The sequence below is a fragment of the Lactuca serriola genome, chromosome 5, assembly GCF_051521515.1.
Source record: "Lactuca serriola cultivar US96UC23 chromosome 5, Lser_US96UC23_V15, whole genome shotgun sequence".
NCBI classification, from domain to species: Eukaryota; Viridiplantae; Streptophyta; class Magnoliopsida; order Asterales; family Asteraceae; genus Lactuca; species Lactuca serriola.
The window spans coordinates 2,700,760-2,725,000 of NC_136412.1; the positions used below are offsets into that span (position 1 = coordinate 2,700,760).

A 24,241-nucleotide genomic window follows, 5' to 3' on the forward strand; every position below is an offset into this window, starting at 1 on the left:
GGATATGTGATTTCGAAAATAAAAGTTTCGACATGAAAATAGTTAAATCCCAGGCAAAGATGTCTTCGTTAATTATCAAGAGCGATAATCAATATCTTGTATGGTTTCCCGTAAAGTACAATCGAATACTTGTAGAGAAGTATCGAAGGACATCTTTTTATATGGCTACATTGGTTGGTTTGAGATTTCGTTACATATCACATCTAAACATAAGAGTGATACATTGTAAACGAAATCACTTGTTTGACCAGTGTAGTCAGGGACAAGTATGGCTTGGAAAACTATTTGAAGTAACGAAGAATCAGTTAGATACTTACACATAAATCATATTCCACAAAACAAAAGTGTATTTGGATCTTGTTTGGTAAAAATGTCGTGGGTTTCGAACATTTTAGCAAGACCACGCAAATAGACAGAATATGATTTGAAGTATCGAAATTTGGTACTAAAACAAAAGTTTCGTTAAAATCTGGAACAAAGTTCCCCATCAATTCCTTATGGTTTGAAAGTTTGGGTTTCACTTACATCACAGTCTCATGATGTCAGATCATAAACATAGAGTTTTGATATGTCTAGATCCTGATTGGTCTTTACCAGAAATCTCTTGGACATATGTCATAGTGTCTGATCGTGAAAGAACTTTAGGATGAAAATGATTGGTTTAAGGATTCAAATGTACCATTGCTATACATTGACCAAGCAGAAAACTCTAAATTTAGTTGAGTAGAGTATGTTAGCTCAATGACTAATGGGAATATAGCCTAATTGGGAAGAATCCTCAAAATGAGAGATTCATTAAGGCTTCGAAACCCATTGAGACGTGGAGGCTTGGGTCAACATGTTGCAGCATGCTTCTAGGGACATCCTAACTAGGACATAGTTTCGAAAGTATACCTTTCCCTTAAGCAGCAAGCATGAACCACCAAAAATCTTCGTTAATACCTACTCAAGAAAAGATTATTTTTCTTTTTTTGGATTTTTAAGTTTTTGAATGAAAATAAAAAAAATAACGAAAAATATTTTTGGTATTTTTGATATTTGAAAAAGAAACACAAGAATGAAAATCTTTTTATTGTTTTTGGTTTTTGAAAATGAAATACAAAAATGAAAATCTTTTTGGTTGTTTTTGATTTTTGATAACGAAAATAATAGTCAACAAAAAAAATTTGTCCCTGACTAACGAAAATTTGAAACATAGAAAAGTAACAAAGATTTTTGTCAAACCAGTGAGCATGATGTCGAAAGTGAAGCATGTCGAAACGTTGACTATGAACAGTAACCGCTGAATCGACATCCTTTCGACACTTTGGCTTGTCATTCTAACGAAAGCGGACTAGGAACAGAATTCAAGTTTATCATTCCTAAGCCATTTAGAATTCTTACAAACGATTTTTTATACAATGGTTTTGTAAAGATATCAACAAGCTGATCAGTAGTCTTTACAAAATGAACTTCTATGTTTCCATCTTCAACGTGATCTTTTATAAAATGGTAATGAAGAGCAATGCGTTTGGTTTTCAAATGTTGCACAGGGTTATGGCAGATGCGAATGGCACTTTGTGAGTCATAATACAACATAATTTTCTTCATGTTGATTACATAATCACACAGATGAATTTGTATCCATATGATTTATGAAGCGCAAGCTACAGCAGCAACATATTCTGCTTATGCTGTGGAAATCGACACACATGTTTGATTTTTCGATTGCCAGCTTACTAACTTCCCATCCAGTAGTTGACATACATCATTTGTTCTTTTTCAATCAAGATTACACCCTCCTAAATCAGCATTTGAGAATGCTTGTATGAAAAAGCATGACTTCGAAGGATACCACAATCCTAACGAAGTTGTTACTTTAAGATAACAAAATATGTTCTTTACTGCAGTCGGATGTGGTTCCCTGGGATTCGATTGGTACCTAGAACAATTGCACACAGAAAACATAATATCAAGCCGACTTGCTGTAAGGTAAAGTAATGAACCTATCATGCTTCGATATAATGTAAGATCAACAGCTGGTTGATCCAACGAAGGATTAAGTATTGTTCCAACCACCATTGGTACTCTCAGCTTTGTGCTATTCGTCATTCCAAACTTTTCCAACAGATTTCTTGTGTAATTCTTTTTATTGATAAATATGCCTTCTCTTCTCTGACGAATATTTAATCCTAGAAAATTATTTATCTTCCCCATCATACTCATCTCAAACTGACTTTTCATCAAATTTTCGAATTCTGTTGACAAAATAGAGTCAGTAGAGCCAAAAATAATATCATCGACATAAATTTGAACAAGCATAAGATGATCCCCAACTTTCTTTCGAAAGAGATTGGGATCAACTGATCCTTGTTTAAATTTCAATTGCCTTAAAAAATTGGTAAGAGTTGCATACCAGGATCTTGGTGTTTGTTTTAACCCATAAACAACCTTGTCTAAGATATAACAATGATCAGGATATTTTCCGTTAATAAAAGTTGGAGGTTGTTCAACATACACTGTCTCTTCGAGTTCACCGTTGAGAAACACACACTTAACATCCATCTAGTAGACATCAAAAACATTCTGTGCTGCATAGGCCAAAAATGTTCGAGCTGCCTCGAGTCTTGCGACAGGGGCGAAGGTTTCCTCATAGTCTATACCTTCTTGTTGCGAATAACCTTTAACTACAAGCCTAGATTTGTTTCGAACAACATTACCTTCTTTATCAGTTTTATTTTTAAAAATCCATTTTAATCCTATCACTGACATGTCTTTTGGTTTAGGAAGTAGACACCAAACTTTATTTCTTTCAAATTCAGCCAACTCAGATTGCATAGAAACAATCCAATCAGGATCTGCCATTGCAATCTTGATTGTTTTCGGTTCAGTTTTCGAAATAAAAACATTGAACATGCAAAATTCCTGGTGAGTAGTGAGTACCTCATTCTTTGCATGAATCTGAGCGGTCGTTAATAATCCAACATGTGGATCACCAAGAATTTGTTCATGTGGATGATTTCGAGTCCATCTATCCATCAGAGGATATGTAGGATCAAAGTCCAACGGTGCATCTTCGAATGTTTCATTATTCTCTGATCCTGCAATTGACACATTATCAATCGAATCATGAAAAAAATTTGTGTTGATTATTTGAAATATTCGTTTGATTATCATTTTGCTCCCCCTTAACAAAATTATCTTCTTGATTCTCCCCCTCGACGTCAGCATTCATTCTCCCATTATCCCCCTCAAAAGTATGCTCCCCCTCAACAGGAGTAGTCGAATTCAAGTGCTCCCCCTCCACTTGATCAGTTTGTAAAACTGGCAGAATTTTTTCATTATCTTTAGAATTTGTTGTCAAGTGTAAATCATCACTTTGTTCTATCACTATCGAATCAGTAGAGTGTTTTGATGCTTCCAGAATTCGATTATCCTCAGCATGAATTTCAACATCAATAGCCCTATCAGGACTACCAAAAATGAAATCATAATCAACATCGAATGAATTAATACTTTCAGATTCATTATTTGATTCATTAATGATTGGTTGTTATGGAAAACATTTTTCAACATTTTTGAAATAGTGATCATCAAATGTGAAATTAAAAGTTTCTTCGATCTTCTTTGTTCGCTTGTTGAGTACCTTGTATGCCACAAATTATGAGAATAACCTAAGAATATTCCTTCATCAGCCTTCGACTGAAATTTTGAAAGATTATCCTTAAGATTCATAATGAAGCACCTGCAACCAAAAACATGGAAAAATTTTACAATTGGTTTCTGATTGTTAATGATTTCATAAAGGGTGATATCGAATCTTCTATGAATGAAAGACCGATTTTGAGTAAAGCAAGTTGTTGAAACAGCTTCAGCCCAGAGATATTATGTAAGATTCGCATATGTCAACATCGTTCATGTTGCTTCACATAGTGAATGATTTCTCCTTTCGACAACACCATTCTGTTGAGGTGTATAAGGAGAAGAGAAGTTGTGCGAAATTCCTTTGTCAGCAAAAAGGAGTCGAGAACATTGTTCTCGAATTTAGATACATTATCACTCTTGATTTTGCAAACCTTTTTCTTCAAACTTAAGTCGATATGTTTAATAAAATCGATCATCGCTTGGGCTGTTTCTGATTTCAAACAAAGAAAATATACCCAAGTAAACCTGGAAAAATCATCAATAATAACCATAATGTACCTCTTCTTGTTGAGTGTTTCAACTGTCGAAGGACCATAAAGGTCAATATGAAGAATTTCTAAAGGTTCGATGATCTTTGAATCAATCACAATCGGATGACCTTGTCAATGTTGTTTTCCTTTTTCGCAAGTTGCACAAAGAGAATCATTATCGAATTTTAACATAGGCAAACCTCGAACAAGATCTTTTACCACCAATTTGTTCAGATTTTTAAAATTCAAATGTGACGATCTTTGATGCCACAACCAACTATATCAGAGGAAGCCTTTGAAAGTAAACAAACAGAAGGAACACCAACAATGGGTTTGATGTCAAGTGTAAACATATCTCCTTTTCGTTTTGATATAAGAAGAACTTCTTTTGTGTCGATGTTGGATATGACACTTCCTTCTTCACTAAAACAACTTGATTGATAGTGCCCACAATAAGTTGCAAAACACTGATCAAATTGTGTTGAAGACCTTTTACATTAGCAACTCTGTTGACTGTAAACTTCTCATTGGTCACCTTCCCATAACCTTTGAATTGGCACTTGTTATTATTTCCAAATTTCACAACACCAACATTTTCCAGACTTCGAAAATCTCTCAGGTTTTCCTTCTTCCCGGTCATGTCACGAGAGCAACCACTGTCAATATACCATTTGTCATCGTCTTTCTCTTTACACAAAACATGCAATCATTTAAAGAATTTAGGTCCCCAAGGTTGTTTGGGTCCTTGGTTATTAGAATAAAAAGCTTGATGTATCGAAGATCCAATTAGCTAGTTTCGAACTTTTGTTTTGACACTTTCAATTATGTCCACATCATTATTTAAGGGTATCGAAATGAAATCATTCGAAGATTTAATATCAACATCAACATGCACCTCATTATTCTTAGGTTCTTTCTTATTGACTTTTTTTGTCGAAATTTCTCTCCATTTTTGAACAGAAGGATTCGATTCTTTTGAAGAAGAACTTCCATTTGATAATTCATTTAGATACTTCTCATATGCACCCTTAATCTGTTCTTAAGAGAATTTCCCAGATTCAAAAAAGGCTTTCCATTTCCTTCCAACCAATGATTGATATTTTGCACATCTGTTTTTCCTTTAACAAATGAAGCTTTTGCAGTTTATTTCAAAGGTGGGTTTTGAAAATGAGGTTGATCAGGCTTGAAAGATTCATTTCTACTCCCTTGACCTTTGAATTTCTCAAAGTGTCTTGTTGGATTTTTTGTCGAAACATGAGGATTATAATGATTTTGAAATATGTTTTGATAACCAACGTTCTTCTTTGGAAAAACTGTTTGTGAATTTGAAAATTGATTTTGATAAGGAACACGATGATAACTTCTTTCTTTATTTGATCGAAAATCACTTCTTTGAAAATTATTTTGTGAAAATCTTTGATTGTTAGAATGCTTAACAAAACCTTTTTGTTGACTTTTCACATAATTCGCATGATAAGAAGTTTGAACATTAGATTTTTGGTTTGGTTTCGAAACATGTTCCTTTTCTTTAGAAAAATCTTTTTGTGATTTTGAAGATTTTGACATCTATTTCTTTTCACCAAAAGATGGATTTTGGGATCTAGTCTTAAACGATCCAGACTTTTTCTTTTTAGACTTTTTGGAAGAAAAACTTTGTTGTTTCTTTTTAGACACATAAGTATTCCGATAAGCCTTATTTCGTGCTTTATTCATTGAAATCCCATTTTCTTGTGAAATCTTTTGAATATTTTCTTTTTGACTTTGAACTTTTTCAATTGGTTTTTCAGAAACTTTAACGTTTATTTGTTTTTCAACTTATGACATTTCACTTTTAACCACCCAAGTTCAATTTGGCTTTTGTCTTTGAAAAGTGTATGAGTTTTTGGTAAGATAGTTCTCAATGGTGCTTTGATTTGAGAAAAACCCTTTTTGATGAAAACTTGGTTTGGAAAGACAACCTTATCAGTGCACTTGAAGTTTGGATAAACCACATAATTAGGTTCAAGATAATGTGAACCTTTTTCTTTCATAATTGTGTCAAATTTCTTTGATTCTTCATACACCTTATCTTCAACAATTAGAGGAATTTTAGTTTCTTTTGAAACATTTGAATCAATTGTTTCCTTCAAAACATCGTCATCATCGTCACTATCAGTCTGACTATCTTCGATAGTCACATGGTCAGGGTCAAAAACTTTCGAAGTAGAGGGTTGGTCTTTGTCAACTTTAATATTCAAATCATGACATTTTTCTTTACCCTTAGCTAATGATTTGACATTAATGACAGATAACTGAGAACAGTCAACAACTTCCTCTGCTTCAATTTCACTGATATTGTCATCTTCGATATCAGCAAAGTTGTTTTGGGAGTCAGAAGTCGAATTCTCAGTCATTTTCAAAATCTTGATTTGTTCATTTACAGTCAAAGTCTTATTAACTATATCAACAAGATCATTAGCATCTAGATGTTCATATATTTTCACTATTCCATAGGGATATCTATTATCGCGGACTTTATCAAAATCAGAAATAGTCATCTCACAATCATAACAAGTTGCATCTAGTTTTTCCTTTTCGAAAGATAAGAATGCTAGAATCTTCCTATGTTGTTATTTACTTATGTCACTAGAGTGATGCAATTCAGTTAATTTATAATAGAGTCTTTTAGAAGAATTAAGGTAAATATTCCTTTGTTTTTATAAAATCCTATTATCTGCATTCAAACTATATCTATCAATCATGATGTTCATTATTTGCAACTCTAGATGGTCTATTTTAGCCTTCTTCACCTCCAACATCCTTTGGGTTTCTAGTAACCGAGTACTAGATTTTTTAGCCTCATTACTAGCAGAAATCACTAGATTATTAACATAAGTAACAACAACATCAAACTTAGTTAACATAGAATTATAAGTACTTGAAGAAATATTAAAGGATTGAAGTAGAGAACGTACCTTCGAAATCATTGGTGCATTGTCCCCTGATGTCGAAACAAAGTAACTACCAAGTGATTTTCTATTCTTCATCCTCCTCATACCTTGCAAACATGGCTCCATGCGTTGGATTCCTCATTTCTTCTTCATCCGAGCCTGAAGACCATATTTGGTATTTTCCCTCATCCTCATCTTCTCCTCTCGCTACTAGTGACATCCCTTTCGATTTTGCCCTCACTTCTTCCAGCTTTTCAGAATAGTATGCCTCATCCTTAACCATATTCTTCTTTTCTTCTTTCTTCTTCAGCATGCAGTCATTGGCCATGTGATTTGCTCCATGACAGTAGTGACAATCAATTCCCGGATCACCCTTTATCTTTTTTTCTTGTTTCAAATCTTCACCCTTAACCTCTTTCTTCTCAAATGTCTTCTCATCACTAACTTTCCCAGTGTTACTTCCTTTCATTTCACCAGCTTTCGACTTAGCATCGAATGGTTTCTTATAAAACTTCTTTACTTTGTTGTTCGAGTAAAAAGCAACTGCTTCGTCATCAAAGTTGACGATAAGACCTTTGTCTTCAGAGCTTTCCTTTTTCAGTAGCTTCCATCTCACCTACTCTTCTCGATACCTTCGAAGCCAATGCTAATGGACCTCCCAGATTGATCTTTAACTCTTCAGCTATTTCATTCACTTCAGCTTCGTGAGCTTTTAGCAGGTTGTAATGATCATTAAGAGTCAAATAATCGAAGCTTTGTTGTGTCATCATCATTAAGCTTACATTCCTCCACTCCTTGAGAAGCCCTATTGTGAAAGTAAGGTTGTATTCCATAGCAGACCTAGTAATTCCATCCCTTAATTCAATCAGACATTGCTTGACTGAACTAATTTTTGTAACACCGCCGATTTTCAAAATAATTTTTCGCAATATAGAAAAAACATTTCTCATTTAATTTCATAAAAACATTAAATTTCAAATTCCAATCTGTATCATACAAATCCCAAGATCACATAAATATATCAAAGTCCCCTGCGTGTGTACAGATCATGCCGGCGCCTTCCCACGGTCATCGCTAGTACCTGAAACAACAACACTAACATTGTAAGCACGAAGCTTAGTGAGTTCCCCAAAATACCACACATAGAACACATATTAGCCACTCAAGGCTATAACTCTATGGGTCCGTGCACCCAACTCTGTGAACCCTCAGGTTCTAACTCTAGGAACCTTCCGGTTCCAACTCTGAAATCATGCACAACATAAATCACATAGAAATAATGCAGTACAACACATAGCATACACGTAACATACATACACTAACACATAGCTCTGATTACCTACTCAAGGTAAAGTATAGTGAGAAGACTTACCTCGCGTGTCTCGGTATCTCACGATTCCTGGAAATCCCTCGTGCTCGATCCTCCGAGCTCTAATCCTCCTATAACATCACATGACTCTAATTAACACTTTTTATCTCTAAGGTTGACTATCCCTAAGAAGTCAACACAGGTCAACGGTCAACGGTCAACTTTGACCGGACTCGGCGAGTGCACACGGCAACTCGGCGAGTCTAGACGTTCTCACCAACTCTCTAGGATTCCCTTTCTACACGTCGAGTACCCCCCCCCCCAGACTCGACGAGATTCACCTGGCAGAAATCGCGGGGCCACCCCGACTCAACTCGCCGAGTCTCAAGAACGACTCGGCGAGTCCCAGCTCGACTCAGTCCACTTGACAACCCTCTCTAACTCGCCCTGACTCACTGAGTCAACCCATGACTCGACTGGACCACTCACTGGCCGGTCCAAGGCAATCTTCAAGCTACTCGCCGAGTCTGCTCATCGGACTCGGCGAGTCCATGCCATGCAATCACTCAAACTTGCTTCTAAGGTCAGATCTATTCCAACAATTCATAGATCTGGCCTTCCTAGACTGATTCACCACGTAAAGCCCCAGACTTGGTGTATAAACAACCTCTATATGACCATATATGAAGAATTATCAACGAATCTCACTACTCAAGGTCATAACCTCCGTTGTTCTCTATAAAGCTTGATGAATGAGGCTCTCTGGACCTCTATGGATCCAGATCCGAAGTCTCATCACTAGCAAGGGACTATTTGGCCATCCAATCAACTCAACAAAGTCACAAGAAACCCTAAAATCAATTATACTTCACAAAACAGGAGATGAGCCGAAACCATACCTTTAGATTGAAGGGATAAGCTTCAAATCCACCGAATAGCAGTCTCCTTTGCCTCCTCTTGGCTAGAACCTCCCTCTTCTTTGCTAAACAACACACAAATGTCAAGAAATGCTTCCTCTCTATCTCAAATCGCTAAAGCACTCTAGGGTTTCTCTCTATGGACTGTTGGGTGCAAATGACGGCCATAAGGCCCTTTAAATAGGTCCCAAACCCGAGAAATTTAGGGTTTCATTAAACAGCGTGGACTCGCCGAGTCCATATCCTGGACTCGCCGAGTCCAGACGAATCCCGCGTCCAGAATCGCGACCCTACTCGGCGAGTCTGAGCTCCAACTCGCCGAGTCCCCTCTCAAAACACCAAAAAAAATCAAAACAATAATATACCTGGAAATCCGGGCTGTTACAACTCTCCCCCACTAGAACTAGACTTCGCCCTCGAAGTCTCGCTCTGAAAATAGCTCCGGATGCTGCTCCCGCATCTCGCGCTCCGGTTCCCAGGTCATCTCTGATCCCTTCCGATGTTGCCACTAAACCAACACCAGAGGTACCTCCTTGTTCCTCAGAACCTTGATCTTCCGATCTCTGATGGCTACTGGTCTCTCGGCATAATTCAGGCTCGCATCCACCTGAATATCCTCTAATGGAACTACTGCCGACTCATCGGCAATACATTTCCTCAATTGCGACACATGAAAAGTGTCGTGGATTTGCCCCAACTCGGCTGGCAATTCCAAACGATAGGCTACCCGGCCTACCCTCGCAATTACGCGAAATGGCCCAATATACCGGGGCCCCAACTTGCCCCTCTTCCTGAATCAAATCACTCCTTTCCAAGGAGAGACCTTCAGGAGAACGAAGTCGCCGACCTGAAACTCAAGCTCGGACCGGCGTCTGTCTGCATAACTCTTCTGTCGGCTCTAGGCGGTCAATAACCTCTGTCTGACCTGCTGAATCTGCTCTGTCGTCTGAAGCACGATCTCTGTACTGCTCATCACTCTCTGCCCAACCTCTCCCCAGCAAATGGGGGTCCGACACCTCCTACCATACAACAGCTCAAAGGGTGGCATACCAATGCTCGAATGATGGCTGTTGTTGTAGGAAAACTCTGCCAATGGTAAATACGCATCCCAGCTACCCCTGAAATCCAACACACATGCTCGAAGCATGTCCTCAAGCGTCTGAATCGTCCGCTCACTCTGACCGTCTGTCTGGGGATGATATGTGGTACTAAAATGCAATCTAGTACCCAACTCCTCATGAAATTTCTTCCAGAATCTGGAAGTGAAGCGCACATCACGGTCTGAAACAATCGAGATCGGCACCCCATGCCGAGATACCACTTCTCTCACATATAACTCTGCCAACTTCTCCGCTGAAGAACTCTTACTGATGGCAAGGAAGTGAGCGCTCTTCGTCAACCTATCCACAATCACCCAAATTGCATCAACTCCTCTAACAGTCCTCGGCAATTTGGTGATGAAATCCATAGTGATCTGTTCCCACTTCCATGCGGGAACCTCCAATGGCTGCAACTTGCCATGCGTTCTCTGGTGCTCGGCCTTAACCCTACGGCAGGTCAAGCACCTCTCAACGAACCATGCGACGTCCCTATTCATACAGGGCCACCAATACTCTTTCCTCAAATCCAAATACATCTTCGTAGCCCCCGGATGGATCGAAAATTTCGACCGATGAGCCTCCTCCATCAAGGAAGTGTGCGTACCACCCACAAACGGTACCCAAATCCGACCCTGAAAAGTCATAAGCCCTCGACCATCCGTAACGAACTCTGAAACCAAACCAACGACCCGTTCCCTCTTCTGCATCTCCGGCTACACAGCCTCGGCCTGTGCCCCACGAATGGCATCCAATACCGGAGCTATCATGGTCAATCTCAAACATACATTTCGCAATGGAGTGCTCTCCGCCCTGCGGCTCAACGCATCGGCCACCACATTGGCCTTGCCCGGGTGGTACAGGATCTCACAATCATAATCCTTGACCACATCTAACCACCTCCTCTGACGCATATTTAGATTGGGCTGATCCATCAAGTACTTCAAGCTCTTATGGTCCGTGTATATCGTACACCGAACCCCATATAAGTAGTGACGCCAAATCTTGAGGGCGAACACTACTGCTCCCAACTCTAGATCATGCGTGGGATATCTCGTCTCATGAGGCTTCAGCTGCCTCGATGCATATGCTATCACATGACCCCTCTGCATCAACACCGCACCCAACCCCAAAATCGATGCATCACAATATACTACAAAATCCTCCATCCCTTCCGGGAGAGCTAATACCGGGGCTTCACACAACCTCTGGCGAAGTGTCTCAAAGGAGGTCTGCTGCTCGGGACCCCATGAGAATGCAACACCCTTCCGGGTCAATCTGGTGAGCGGCACTGCGATCTTGGAGAAATCCTTGATAAATCTCCGATAATACCCTGCTAATCCAAGGAAGCTCCTGATCTCAGAGGGTGACTTTGGCACCTCCCAACTCATCACCGCCTCAACCTTGGCCGGATCGACCAGAATCCCTTCCTGGTTAACGAGATGTCCTAGGAACTGGACCTCCCGTAACTAGAAATCACACTTGGAGAACTTTGCATAAAGCTTCTCCGATCTCAGTACCCCAAGGACCTGCCTCAAATGCTCCTCATGCTGCTCTCTCGATCTCGAATACACCAGAATATCATCGATAAATACAATCACCGACCGATCCAATATCGGCCTGCATACCCTTTTCATGAGATCCATGAACACCGACGGGGCATTGGTGAGCCCAAAAGGCATCACCACAAACTCATAATGCCCATATCGCGTCCTGAATGCTGTCTTCTGGACGTCCTCATCCCGCACTCTCACCTGATGATATCCCGACCTCAAGTCGATCTTGGAAAACCAAGATGCTCCCTGCAACTGATCAAATAAATCGTCGATCCTCGGCAACGGGTAACGGTTCTTGACCGTCAGCTTGTTCAACTCCCGGTAATCAATACACATCCGGTGTGAACCATCCTTCTTCTTGACGAACAGAATAGGTGCTCCCCACGGCGAGCTGCTCGGCCGAATGAATCCCTTCCCCAGCAACTCCTGAAGCTGCGAGGATAACTCTTGCATCTCTGGAGGTGCAAGACGATAAGGCACCTTAGCTATAGGTGCGGCCCCCGGAACCAAATCAATACCAAACTCCACTTGCCTCACAGTAGGTACTCCCGGCAGCTCCTCGGGAAAGACATCTGGAAACTCGCGCACCACCGGTACCTCCTCAACTGAACTCGGTCTCTCGGAAGTCGCCCGCGTATCCAACACATACGCCACAAAACCCTTACAGCCCTGCTGTAGACACTGCCTCGCCCTAGCGGCTGAACAAAAGGCTGATCCCGAACGAGTACCCTCGCCATACACCGAAAGAACTCCCCTACTAGGGTCTCGTATGGTCACCAGCTGACGCTCACAGTCGATAACCGCACCGAATCGGCTCAACCAGTCCATGCCCACAATGACACAAACATCACCCATCGCAATAGGAATCAGATCAATCGGAAACTCAACCCCGAAAATCTCTAACACACATCCCCGGAAAACCTCCGTGGCACAGATCACTCTATCATCAGCTATGGAAACTCTCAGAGGCCGACTCAATGCCTCACGACTAACACTGATATGCTGACCAAAGGCCAAAGATACAAAAGATCGACTCGCACCCGAGTCAAATAACACTAAAGCAGGTATGGAATTCACAAGAAAGGTACCTACGCATAACATAATATAAGCATAACATCTCAATATCAAAGTAAATACACGAAAGGAAACATACCAGTCACAACATCGGGCGCAGCGCGGACCTCCTCCGCAGTCAGCTGGAAGGCTCTCCCTCGAGCTCTCGGCGTCTCGGCCTTCACAGGCCGACTCTCTGTAGCTCTGATGGTGGCAGGAGCAGACCCCTGAGATGCTCCGCGCAACTGCGGACACTCGGCCTTCCGGTGTCCGGTCTGGTTGCAGTGAAAACACACTGCAAACCCCTTGGGGCAGTCCTTGGCCATGTTCCCCTCCTTGCCACATTTGTAGCAAGACCCCGCTCGGCAAACTCCGTCATGACCCTTGCCGCACTTTCCGCAAGTGCGACCCTTCTGGCTCCCTGGTCGGGGATCAGCAGGCTTGGCCCGCTTGGCGGCCGGCTGCGACTGTGCCGGTCGCCGATCCCTCCCCTGAGACTCCGCCTCCTCCCTGGCCTGAGTCTCAAGCTCAATCTCCCTCTTCCGGGCATTTGCCTGAAGCTCGGCAAATGTCCGGTACGAGGAATTCGCAGCGAACTCCCGAATATCCCGCCTCAAGATGCTCAAGTAGCGGCTCATACGTGCCTGCTCGGTGGACACGTGCTCAGGGCAGAACATCGCCCTCTCGTGGAACATCCTCGTGATCGCTGTAACAGACTCAATACCCTGCTTGAGGGTCAGAAACTCCTGTGCCAAACGCTCCCTCTCCACCTGGGGAACGTGCTCATCCCGAAACATGGTGGTGAACCTCTCCCAGGTCACCGCAGAAAGCTCAGCAGGCGCATAATGCGCCGTCACAAACTTCCACCAGTCCTTCGCTCCCAAGCGAAGCTGGTTCAGCGCGAACCGGACCTTCAAATGCTCAGGAGACGAGCAAGTGAAGAAACACCCCTCAATATCAGATATCCACCTCATAACTGCCACCGGATCCTGAGTACCATCAAACTCTGGTGGTTTTGTGTTGCTGAACTCACGGAACAGCAATGCATCCCCACCCTGCGGCCTCGCAGCAGCAATCGCTGCGGTAGCCGCCGCCGCAGCAACCTCAGAAAGAGCGGCATAACGCTCATCAAACGTCTCAATCAATATGGTCTTTATAGACCCAAACATCTCCGGTATCTCTGCCCTGATGGCTGCAGCCACCTCCTCCTGAATGATCCGGCGGATCTCCTCCTCACTGGTACCACTGCTCTCGGGCATCAAACGTGTCCTCACCATGATCTACCTCTGAAATACAACATACGATAAATTAGAATCCACACGAGTATGCTCACACTCGTCAACTCTTTCCTCCTTGATTCTTGGCATTCCAATGATTCTGACTTGGGATGCACACCGCTCCGGTGCTTCCAGTAGTACGGGCCCAATACTACTGTCCGCACTGCACCAGAATACACTCCAAGTCCTTCTCTTTGGATCCCAGGTCTCAAGTACTCTATCATGCATAGACCACTCTCTCTAATAGATCTCTCATAAGTCCCTCGATGCTACCTACTCACTCTCAAGCATCTCATAGCAGCTCACCTCTCCCTAGGCTAAGGCATCACAAATCAGGCCACTCTAGTCCTAATAGCAATACCTAGCCTACTCTAGCATGCGGATACATCATATCAATATTAATATCACATAATATATAAAGGTATTTTGGGAAATCACCGTTCGGGCGCTGACTGATCGTACACACATCTCTTGCTCTGCGTTTTGCAAAAATCTTTTACTCTTTGTGAAAATACCTCTCAAATCCTCAGTTTGAGTTCAAATACGCCCGAAGGTGTACTCGAATCCCTCAAACCAAGGCTCTGATACCAACTTGTAACACCGCCGATTTTCAAAATAATTTTTCGCAATATAAAAAAAACATTTCTCATTTAATTTCATAAAAACATTAAATTTCAAATTCCAATCTGTATCATACAAATCCCAAGATCACATAAATATATCAAAGTCCCCTGCGTGTGTACAGATCATGCCGGCGCCTTCCCACGGTCATCGCTAGTACCTGAAACAACAACACTAACACTGTAAGCATGAAGCTTAGTGAGTTCCCCAAAATACCACACATAGAACACATATTAGCCACTCAAGGCTATAACTCTATGGGTCCGTGCACCCAACTCTGTGAACCCTCAGGTTCTAACTCTAGGAACCTTCCGGTTCCAACTCTGAAATCATGCACAGCATAAATCACATAGAAATAATGCAGTACAACACATAGCATACACGTAACATACATACACTAACACATAGCTCTGATTACCTACTCAAGGTAAAGTATAGTGAGAAGACTCACCTCGCGTGTCTCGGTATCTCACGATTCCTGGAAATCCCTCGTGCTCGATCCTCCGAGCTCTAATCCTCCTATAACATCACATGACTCTAATTAACACTTTTTATCTCTAAGGTTGACTATCCCTAAGAAGTCAACACAGGTCAACGGTCAACGGTCAACTTTGACCGGACTCGGCGAGTGCACACGGCAACTCGGCGAGTCTAGACGTTCTCACCAACTCTCTAGGATTCCCTTTCTACACGTCGAGTACCCCCCCCCCCCAGACTCGACGAGATTCACCTGGCAGAAATCGCGGGGCCACCCCGACTCAACTCGCCGAGTCTCAAGAACGACTCGGCGAGTCCCAGCTCGACTCAGTCCACTTGACAACCCTCTCTAACTCGCCCTGACTCACTGAGTCAACCCATGACTCGACTGGACCACTCACTGGCCGGTCCAAGGCAATCTTCAAGCTACTCGCCGAGTCTGCTCATCGGACTCGGCGAGTCCATGCCATGCAATCACTCAAACTTGCTTCTAAGGTCAGATCTATTCCAATAATTCATAGATCTGGCCTTCCTAGACTGATTCACCACGTAAAGCCCCAGACTTGGTGTATAAACAACCTCTATATGACCATATATGAAGAATTATCAACGAATCTCACTACTCAAGGTCATAACCTCCGTTGTTCTCTATAAAGCTTGATGAATGAGGCTCTCTGGACCTCTATGGATCCAGATCCGAAGTCTCATCACTAGCAAGGGACTATTTGGCCATCCAATCAACTCAACAAAGTCACAAGAAACCCTAAAATCAATTATACTTCACAAAACAGGAGATGAGCCGAAACCATACCTTTAGATTGAAGGGATAAGCTTCAAATCCACCGAATAGCAGTCTCCTTTGCCTCCTCTTGGCTAGAACCTCCCTCTTCTTTGCTAAACAACACACAAATGTCAAGAAATGCTTCCTCTCTATCTCAAATCGCTAAAGCACTCTAGGGTTTCTCTCTATGGACTGTTGGGTGCAAATGACGGCCATAAGGCCCTTTAAATAGGTCCCAAACCCGAGAAATTTAGGGTTTCATTAAACAGCGTGGACTCGCCGAGTCCATATCCTGGACTCGCCGAGTCCAGACGAATCCCGCGTCCAGAATCGCGACCCTACTCGGCGAGTCTGAGCTCCAACTCGCCGAGTCCCCTCTCAAAACACCAAAAAAAATCAAAACAATAATATACCTGGAAATCCGGGCTGTTACAATTTTGGTCTTCTCACTACCTTGGTACTTTTTCTTCAGTGTATTCCAGATTTGTTTTGAGGTTTTGCAGGTTTGAACGTAATTATACACCATAGGAGGAAGAGCACCATGAAGCTCTCATGCATCTTTTCTCAATCTTTTGTAACCTTTCAGTTTGTTCAGTAACACTTTGAGTTGATGCAAAATTACCAATGCTTTGAACATATGGAGATGGATAAACATCATCAGCAATGCACTTACATAGCTCTTCATCGAGTTCGTTCAAATAATCCTCCATTCGATCCGCCCATTGATCGTAATACTCTGGAATAAGCATAGGAATCTTTTTTTGAAGACCCTAGCAAATGAGAGAAAGAAGTCATGGTATTCATGTTGAAATTAGCCATTGATCAACTGACGATTTCAGAGAAAAGTGTAACAAATTTGAGATTAACAAGATGAATCAAAAGCAAATGAACACCAAACACTCAATTTGTCAATCGAAATGCATAATCAAATCAGAACTGAAGATCAACAAGGATTTTCAAGATCAAAAGTGCGAAAACTTTTGAATCTATAATGAGATTCAAAAAGCTTTTGAGACATAAGAAAATCAGATCAAAACAGTTTGATTCCTACTCTGATACCAATTGTAGTTCCAATTGAATCGAGTAATCAAACAAAATCAAAGTATGAAATGATTTAGACCACCAGATCTAAATATAATTTTTTTGGCACGTTATATTGCTTGATCAGTTGAATACAACAGGAAAAGAGAGATGATTACAATCAGGATAAGGTTCTTAACCTCTAAAAGTATCCTTCCCATATTTATAGGGAAAACTGAAAGCACAAAACATATAAGGACATTCGACATTTAAGCTTCGTTACAAAGTAGTCCTTAAAATAAAATACAATCCAAATTCTACATTACAAGTAACAAAGATAATTTCGACATCTCACAACCTTCGAACCCCAACAGGGTGTGGATACCTTTCTTGTCACAATGTGTTTTAAATCCCGGAGGGCAGCAGATCCCACATGAACTCCGCAATTAAGCGTGCCCGAGTGAGAGCAATCCAGGGATGGGTGACCCCTGGGAAGTTTTCGTGTCGGGAGCCCAAAGCGGACAATATTGTGATATGTGTTAGAGGGGATGTTACAAATGGTATCAGAGCTGGGGCACGGGTCGACGTGTTCGACGGGGACGTCGAACCCTATAATGCAGGGGGGTGAATGTGGGTTGCACCTAATCCTATGAGGAAAAAACATTTCCTTACAAGGGGTATGGATACCTTTCTTGTCACAACGCGTTTTAAATTCGTGAGGGCAGCAGATCCTATAAGAACTCTACAGTTTAGCATGCCCGAGTGAGAGCAATCCAAGGATGGGTGACCACCTGGGAAGTTTTCATGTCGGGAGCCCAAAGCGAACAATATTGTGATAGGTGTCAGAGGGGGATGTTAGATATCAATTCAAGTTTATACCAATTATATTTATGGTCTTAGACAACCAATCCAATAGTTTTTGAGGCTTGATCAAATTCAGTTCAATGTACAATGTAAAGGTTCCTCCAAAGGAATCTTCTATCTTGATCTCTTTCAAGATGCTGTCAATATATGCATAAGTATATAAATTTTTAACATTAATTTCAATCTATCCAGATAGATTTTACATTCCAAGAATGTATCTTCTCATTCTTAAGTCTTTCATTTTAGAAACACATTATGAGTCAAAGTGAAAGGGTATGTCATGGTTAGAATGTAATTTCTCATGATTCAGTATGTCTCATTCATACAAGATTAGGAATGTCACTATGCTCCCACTAGTTCTTAGTAAACACACATCTTATATTCATTTTGATATAAAAGCATACCTTATGGTTATAGATAAAGATGATGATTGCAACATTGAGATGTTTGCTTTATATCCACAAGTGGATCTCAAGCTCTACACATTTTTTTTATGATAACATGGATTAAGAAAACCTCCAGGCTAATCTATATAGATATATTCTACTAGATGTCTATTAATAAAATCGGTATTTTTTTGAAATCTAGTTGCTATATCTCATATTAAGAATGTGAATTTATAGTAAACAATTTCCCTGTTGATCTGATCATAGCTACTTGTGAAAAAAAAAGGTTTGATCACAGTCAATGTCATGAGTATGATAAATACCATAGTCAATGACATGAGTATGAGAAAATCCTTTTATAACAAGTCTTGCTTTAAATTTGTATCGTTATCCATGTAGTGTATTCTTTCTAGAATAATCACTTTCTACTTCTACCCTTGCTATAAAGAGAAATCTCAATCAACACCGTACTTGATTATCATAGACGAATTACATCTCATGTTCATGACTCTAAGTCATTAATCAAATTCGAGATCTGACATTGCATCTTGGTATTTGATGGATTTACTAGAAACCATCAAGAAAATCTCATCAATAAGAGATTCCACAAAGTCATATATGATTTCTACCAATAAAGAAAACAATTTGTGTTTGTGAATAGCTATTATTCATGTTTAACAATCCCTTTTTAAAACTAGTACCAACTATTACTACATCAGGTAATGGTTCTTGAGCTGCTTCAAGCTCCATGTACCTCCCACTTGCTTTGTCATTAGAAGCTTGCTTTTTGCTAAGTTAGCTATCATAGGAATAAGAAAAACTTATTCTTAGTGGATTTACTTATAATAATCTAAAACATATTTAGAGTATTATATACAAATATGTATTTAGTAGATTTTTGGTTTAAAGCTTTAGGGATGGAGCCCTTCCATACAAAATCTTATGAAGAAAATGTTATATCTACTAGTTAACTGGTGTTTGCACTCAAGGTACAATTGATAGTGTTCTAGGTGTTATCCCAAGGAAATAAAAGGAGGACATTTCTACTGATTTGAAACAAAATCATATCATGTAAGATTTAATTCATTCTTTATTATCACTAAGGCCTTAGATAGTTCTTTCCAGTTTGTATCTAAACTTTATATTTCAAACCTTCAACAAAGATTTCACAATTATGTTTTAACATGTAAAATATAATTTATAACTACTATAGTTGTTAATAAGTTGATTTGGTATCTTATGATAAATCTTAGACATTCACTAGAAAGAAAGTCATACACCATACTGTATAGTTCCTTAATTATTATTTTCTATACTACTTAGTGAAAATATCATTAGGAATCTTTTATATATAAATAAGATTTACATATGTCAAATAAACTATATTATTTTCCTTCAAGGATCCCTTTCTTGAAGTTGGAATATGTAAATGTCATTTATATAATAAATATAACAATATCAAAGATGAGTTTGATTTAAAACAAGTTTAAGTCAAAAGTATTTTGTATATTAACTTGTTATTTATAAAACATTGATATTTACTTTATAATTCTTATTAAGAGATCTAGTCTCATAAAAAGAATTTTAATCATTTCCGAATATGAAGGTGATCGTTATGAAAAACGATTTAAGTAAATAATCAATCATTCATAAATTAAATTTAGACATATGTTTAGGCAATCTAAATTAAAACATGCATTGTTCCAAAACAAGCATTGTTTCATATTACAAGTACATTATGTTCCAAGCATAATAAACTAGACTCCGAGAGTGTAGTTCCAACGTGATTGTGCTCAACTGGTTAGTCTTCTGTAATATTTGCAAGACATTTAAAAATATTAAATTAACATTTAACTACCAAGTACCTAAGTATTATATGAAACGTATGAGTTCTATCTAGTAGATGCCCTAAGTACTAGTTTTTTCCAGACATTCTTTCCAGATAAGAGGAGCGGTTCCTCTTCCAGTGTCCAGTTTCTCCACAATAGAAACAAGATCCATCTATGTGGGCCTTATTGGATTTCTTGGGCTTAAAGGTGTCCAGTCTATAAAACGTGGGCCTCATAGATCACTCAATGTGATTCTTTTGGGCCTTCAACTATTCCTAGTTTGATGTTAGAAACGTCTTTAGCATCACAGTGATGCTTTTACTAGGTATCATGTTCAAGCTTATTGCTAAAATCAAATAGTTTAGGACTTGGACCTTTAAGTGTATACAATTTCATATTTCTCACAAGATTGTCTCTTAAGACACGAAACCATTCATTGAAGTTGTATATAGTGAATGTTATTGTTTCATTAAGTCATTAAAGAAAATGACAATTTCATGGTAATGAAAATAGATTATTTAACTACAAAGTTTTAACAAAATTCATTAAGTATTTTCAATATTTAAACTCTTTACTAATTAATTCCCTTTTAGTTTCCAAAAACATTAATTATCAAAGTCTAGGATCCAAGTTGCAAAACAAATAAATAGTTAGGTATTCTTTATCCCATCCACTTTAATTCAACCCGATAGATATCGATTATCAATTATAACTTACTATATAACTCCTAGATTTATGGGACCGCTAATAACAAATTTAATTAGACATGTTTGATCCCATTTATGCCTCAGAACTCTCTTGATTAGGTATCCTTTATCACAAATGATTTCCGATTAAATCATCCAATTTGAAAAACTTGTGTAATCGGCCTATAACTTGGTTATAGAAATCACGAAGACACCCGACCATCAAAAGATAACACTAAGCGGTTAGGTATCCTTTATCTCACTAGTGCATACAAGAGATTTGCGAGTGTTCTTTAAAATTGATTGCATAGATTTGAGGTTTGTAAAAGAGTCTTTTATATTTTTTATAATTCTAGTTTTAAAAAACATATGATATCATGGCTATGACATGCATATAATAAACCATGGTACCAATTTTCAAAAAAAAAAAAAGCCTCTTTTAAAGGTTCTATACAAAAAGCTAGTTTTTATATAATTTTAACGTGATTCAATTTTAATAACCGGTATTAAGTTTGAATGCATTTGAACCATTTATATTTTTAATAAAACTTTATTTTATTACTTATATATTTAGAGCTTGTATAAGTTATAAAAACCACCATTTTAAAAACTTATATTTGAGTATTTCAAAATTTGATGCTATTAACATTTTTATAAAACCGGATTTTACTTTAAAACTAACTTGTTACATCTTATGTCTACATTATAAATTTTGAAAACCAAACTCCATGTGATGTTTATTTTGTCTAAAATTATTTTAGCATGTAAAAAACTAATTTATTAACCACACATAATAATTGCATAAAATAAACAACAAACATGCATAAAATTATAAGTGCATAAAGATAACCAACTAATGACATTTTTTGTGAGCCAACACAAAAAATGTGAAGTCCATTCCTAAAGGGAGACTTTAAGGGACCAAAAATCTTCTTGTAATGTTGTTGTAGAAGCCCGCACTTGAGTAAACAACATTTTCTTGCAAAAGATTGGAAAGGCTTCTTGAAAGCAATATTTCAACAATTGTCACTAAAAGTCCAACATCCCTCTATAAACAACATTAGTGACACTTTTCAGAAACTATCACTAACTTTCAGCATGTGGTTAAACTTGAAAATTTCTCTTTGGTCTTCAAAAAATGGCTGCAACTTCATTTATTGTTACATTTTTGTTCAAATAAATTATTTCTAACAACTAATCTATTATTTACAAAAGAAACCAAGGAAACTAATCTATTTAATTTATTACATACCATATGAATAAATAAATTATTACAACTATTTTTATAAAACAACCAACACAACAACACAACATACACAATGGTCATTGGCTAGTTTATGCATATCATACATATCAACATACACATTAAACAACATACAATTTTAAATGACAAAAGATGCATGAAAACTTTTGTCACATAAAATAACAATTATAAAGTTGTCATAGAAAATATGTATGAACTTGTTTTTATACAAAACCAAGTTATCCATGTTCTCCAAAAACTAAGATTTTCAAAAAATTAAAAAATCTAACCGGACTTGCAAGATGGCTCTTAATACCAATTGTTGGGTTCTTATTCAAAAATTAGTTTAATAAACATAAGAATTAGGCAACGGAAGACTTATACATTTTGAATAACATAAACAAGTTAAACCTACCAAGGATCATCTTGCAAGGTGTAGAAAGATTAAACACCAACCAAAGAAAGAATGAAGAAATTACAACCTTTGTAGTTCTTTGGATCATCGTGAGAGACTTGGAAGTTGATGAAGAATGATGAACTTTAGAGACACCAACAAGTTGTCAACTTGATTTAAGACGATAGTATTGTAAGATTAAGCTTGAAGTTCATAACCAATATGAACTTTAATAGGAAAAAAAAAAGCAAGAGATTTAATCTTCCAAAGATGAACAAAATTGAGAGAGAACCATGCATGTCACGTCTTTTCTAGCTAAAGAACAAAGAAGGGATGAAAGCCTTTATTAAAAGAATATATATTACACACAAGTCCTTAACTAGTTAAGCACTTATGTCCCTAAAGCTAGTTTGTCACCATACCTTTAAGACAAGGCATGTTTTTTATTAAACTGAAAATACATATATGATTAAATCAAGTAAAAATCATATAATTCTTTTATCACAGATATCAAATAATATAGATAATAGGCAAACATAGCATTTAATCATCTAGATATTTTCTATATGTATATGTATGTGTGTGTGTGTGAGTGTGTGTAAGCTAAAAGTAACTATGCACTCACTTATTAAAGTGGATGACTGCAAAGTTGGGTAGCGTTTCGCTTCAACACCTATACTTTTGTAATAATGAATCAAGTGAACTAACCTCAAAGTAATAACCGATTTGATTATTAGAGGGTATTAATAATACCTTCAGGATTTAGTTCACCACATATTTATTAGTTTTATTTATGTAATAACGCTAATATACCTCACTGGGAGTAACCAGGGTTTTTCTTTTAAGGAAACTACGTTTAACAACGGATAACCAACAACCTACTTTTAGGGAAAATATAGGATTTTCCTGGGATAACCCGGCCTTTCATAAACGGATTGTTTAACAAGTAACTAACGGATGTTCATATTCATTCCACGAAACCTTGGATTGTACATATTTTGTATGAATTTGGAAGTCATGGAAGGAATGGGTTTTCAAGCATACTTTTCATAAGAAAATATAGGATTTTCTTGAGGAACACTTTTCAAAAGGATCAAAGAAACATTTTCCACCAAAACTAATTGCTTATGAACTCACCAACTTTATGTTGATATTCTTTCAAACTGCTTGTATTCTTAGGAAATCGGTAGACAGGTACTTCTTGGAGTTAGAGCACCCCGGAACGATTCCGCCGTTCCGGTTTTCGGTGTGTGACAACAACCGTCTGTAATTTTTCGGAAAGCATGGGAGTTGTTCTGGGATTGTTGAAAGGTTTCACAGGATTAAGTGGAGCCATCATGACACAAATCTACTTGGCTATTTATGGGAACGATTCGAAATCGTTAATCCTGCTAATTGCCTGGCTCCCCGCGACGATTTATGTGGTGTTTGTATACACGATCCGAGCGATGACCCTGGTGAGACAACTAAATGAGCTTCGAATCTTCTACCATTTCTTATGCGTCTCGGTTTTTCTAGCATTGTTCATAATGGGGATGACGATTGCCAGAATATTGTGACGTTTTCACTATTGCTCTGAATATTTTCACGTTTCCAAGGTTAAAATCGAGAATATGAATCAGAATCATGAACATCAAACCATAAATC

General features: G+C 38.7%; 1 protein-coding gene across 1 annotated transcript in view; it reads left to right on the forward strand.

The window, feature by feature from the left end:
- Window positions 1-23,877: 23,877 nt before the first annotated feature.
- LOC145055061 (uncharacterized) overlaps window positions 23,878-24,241 on the forward strand; it is a 726-nt gene continuing 362 nt past the window's right edge. The window contains exons 1-2 of the mRNA XM_079003344.1: window positions 23,878-24,138; window positions 24,193-24,241. The exon at window positions 24,193-24,241 is cut by the window's right edge and continues 362 nt beyond it. Of these exons, the coding sequence (XP_078859470.1) occupies window positions 23,878-24,138; window positions 24,193-24,241 (310 nt within the window). The remainder of the gene's footprint in view (window positions 24,139-24,192) is intronic.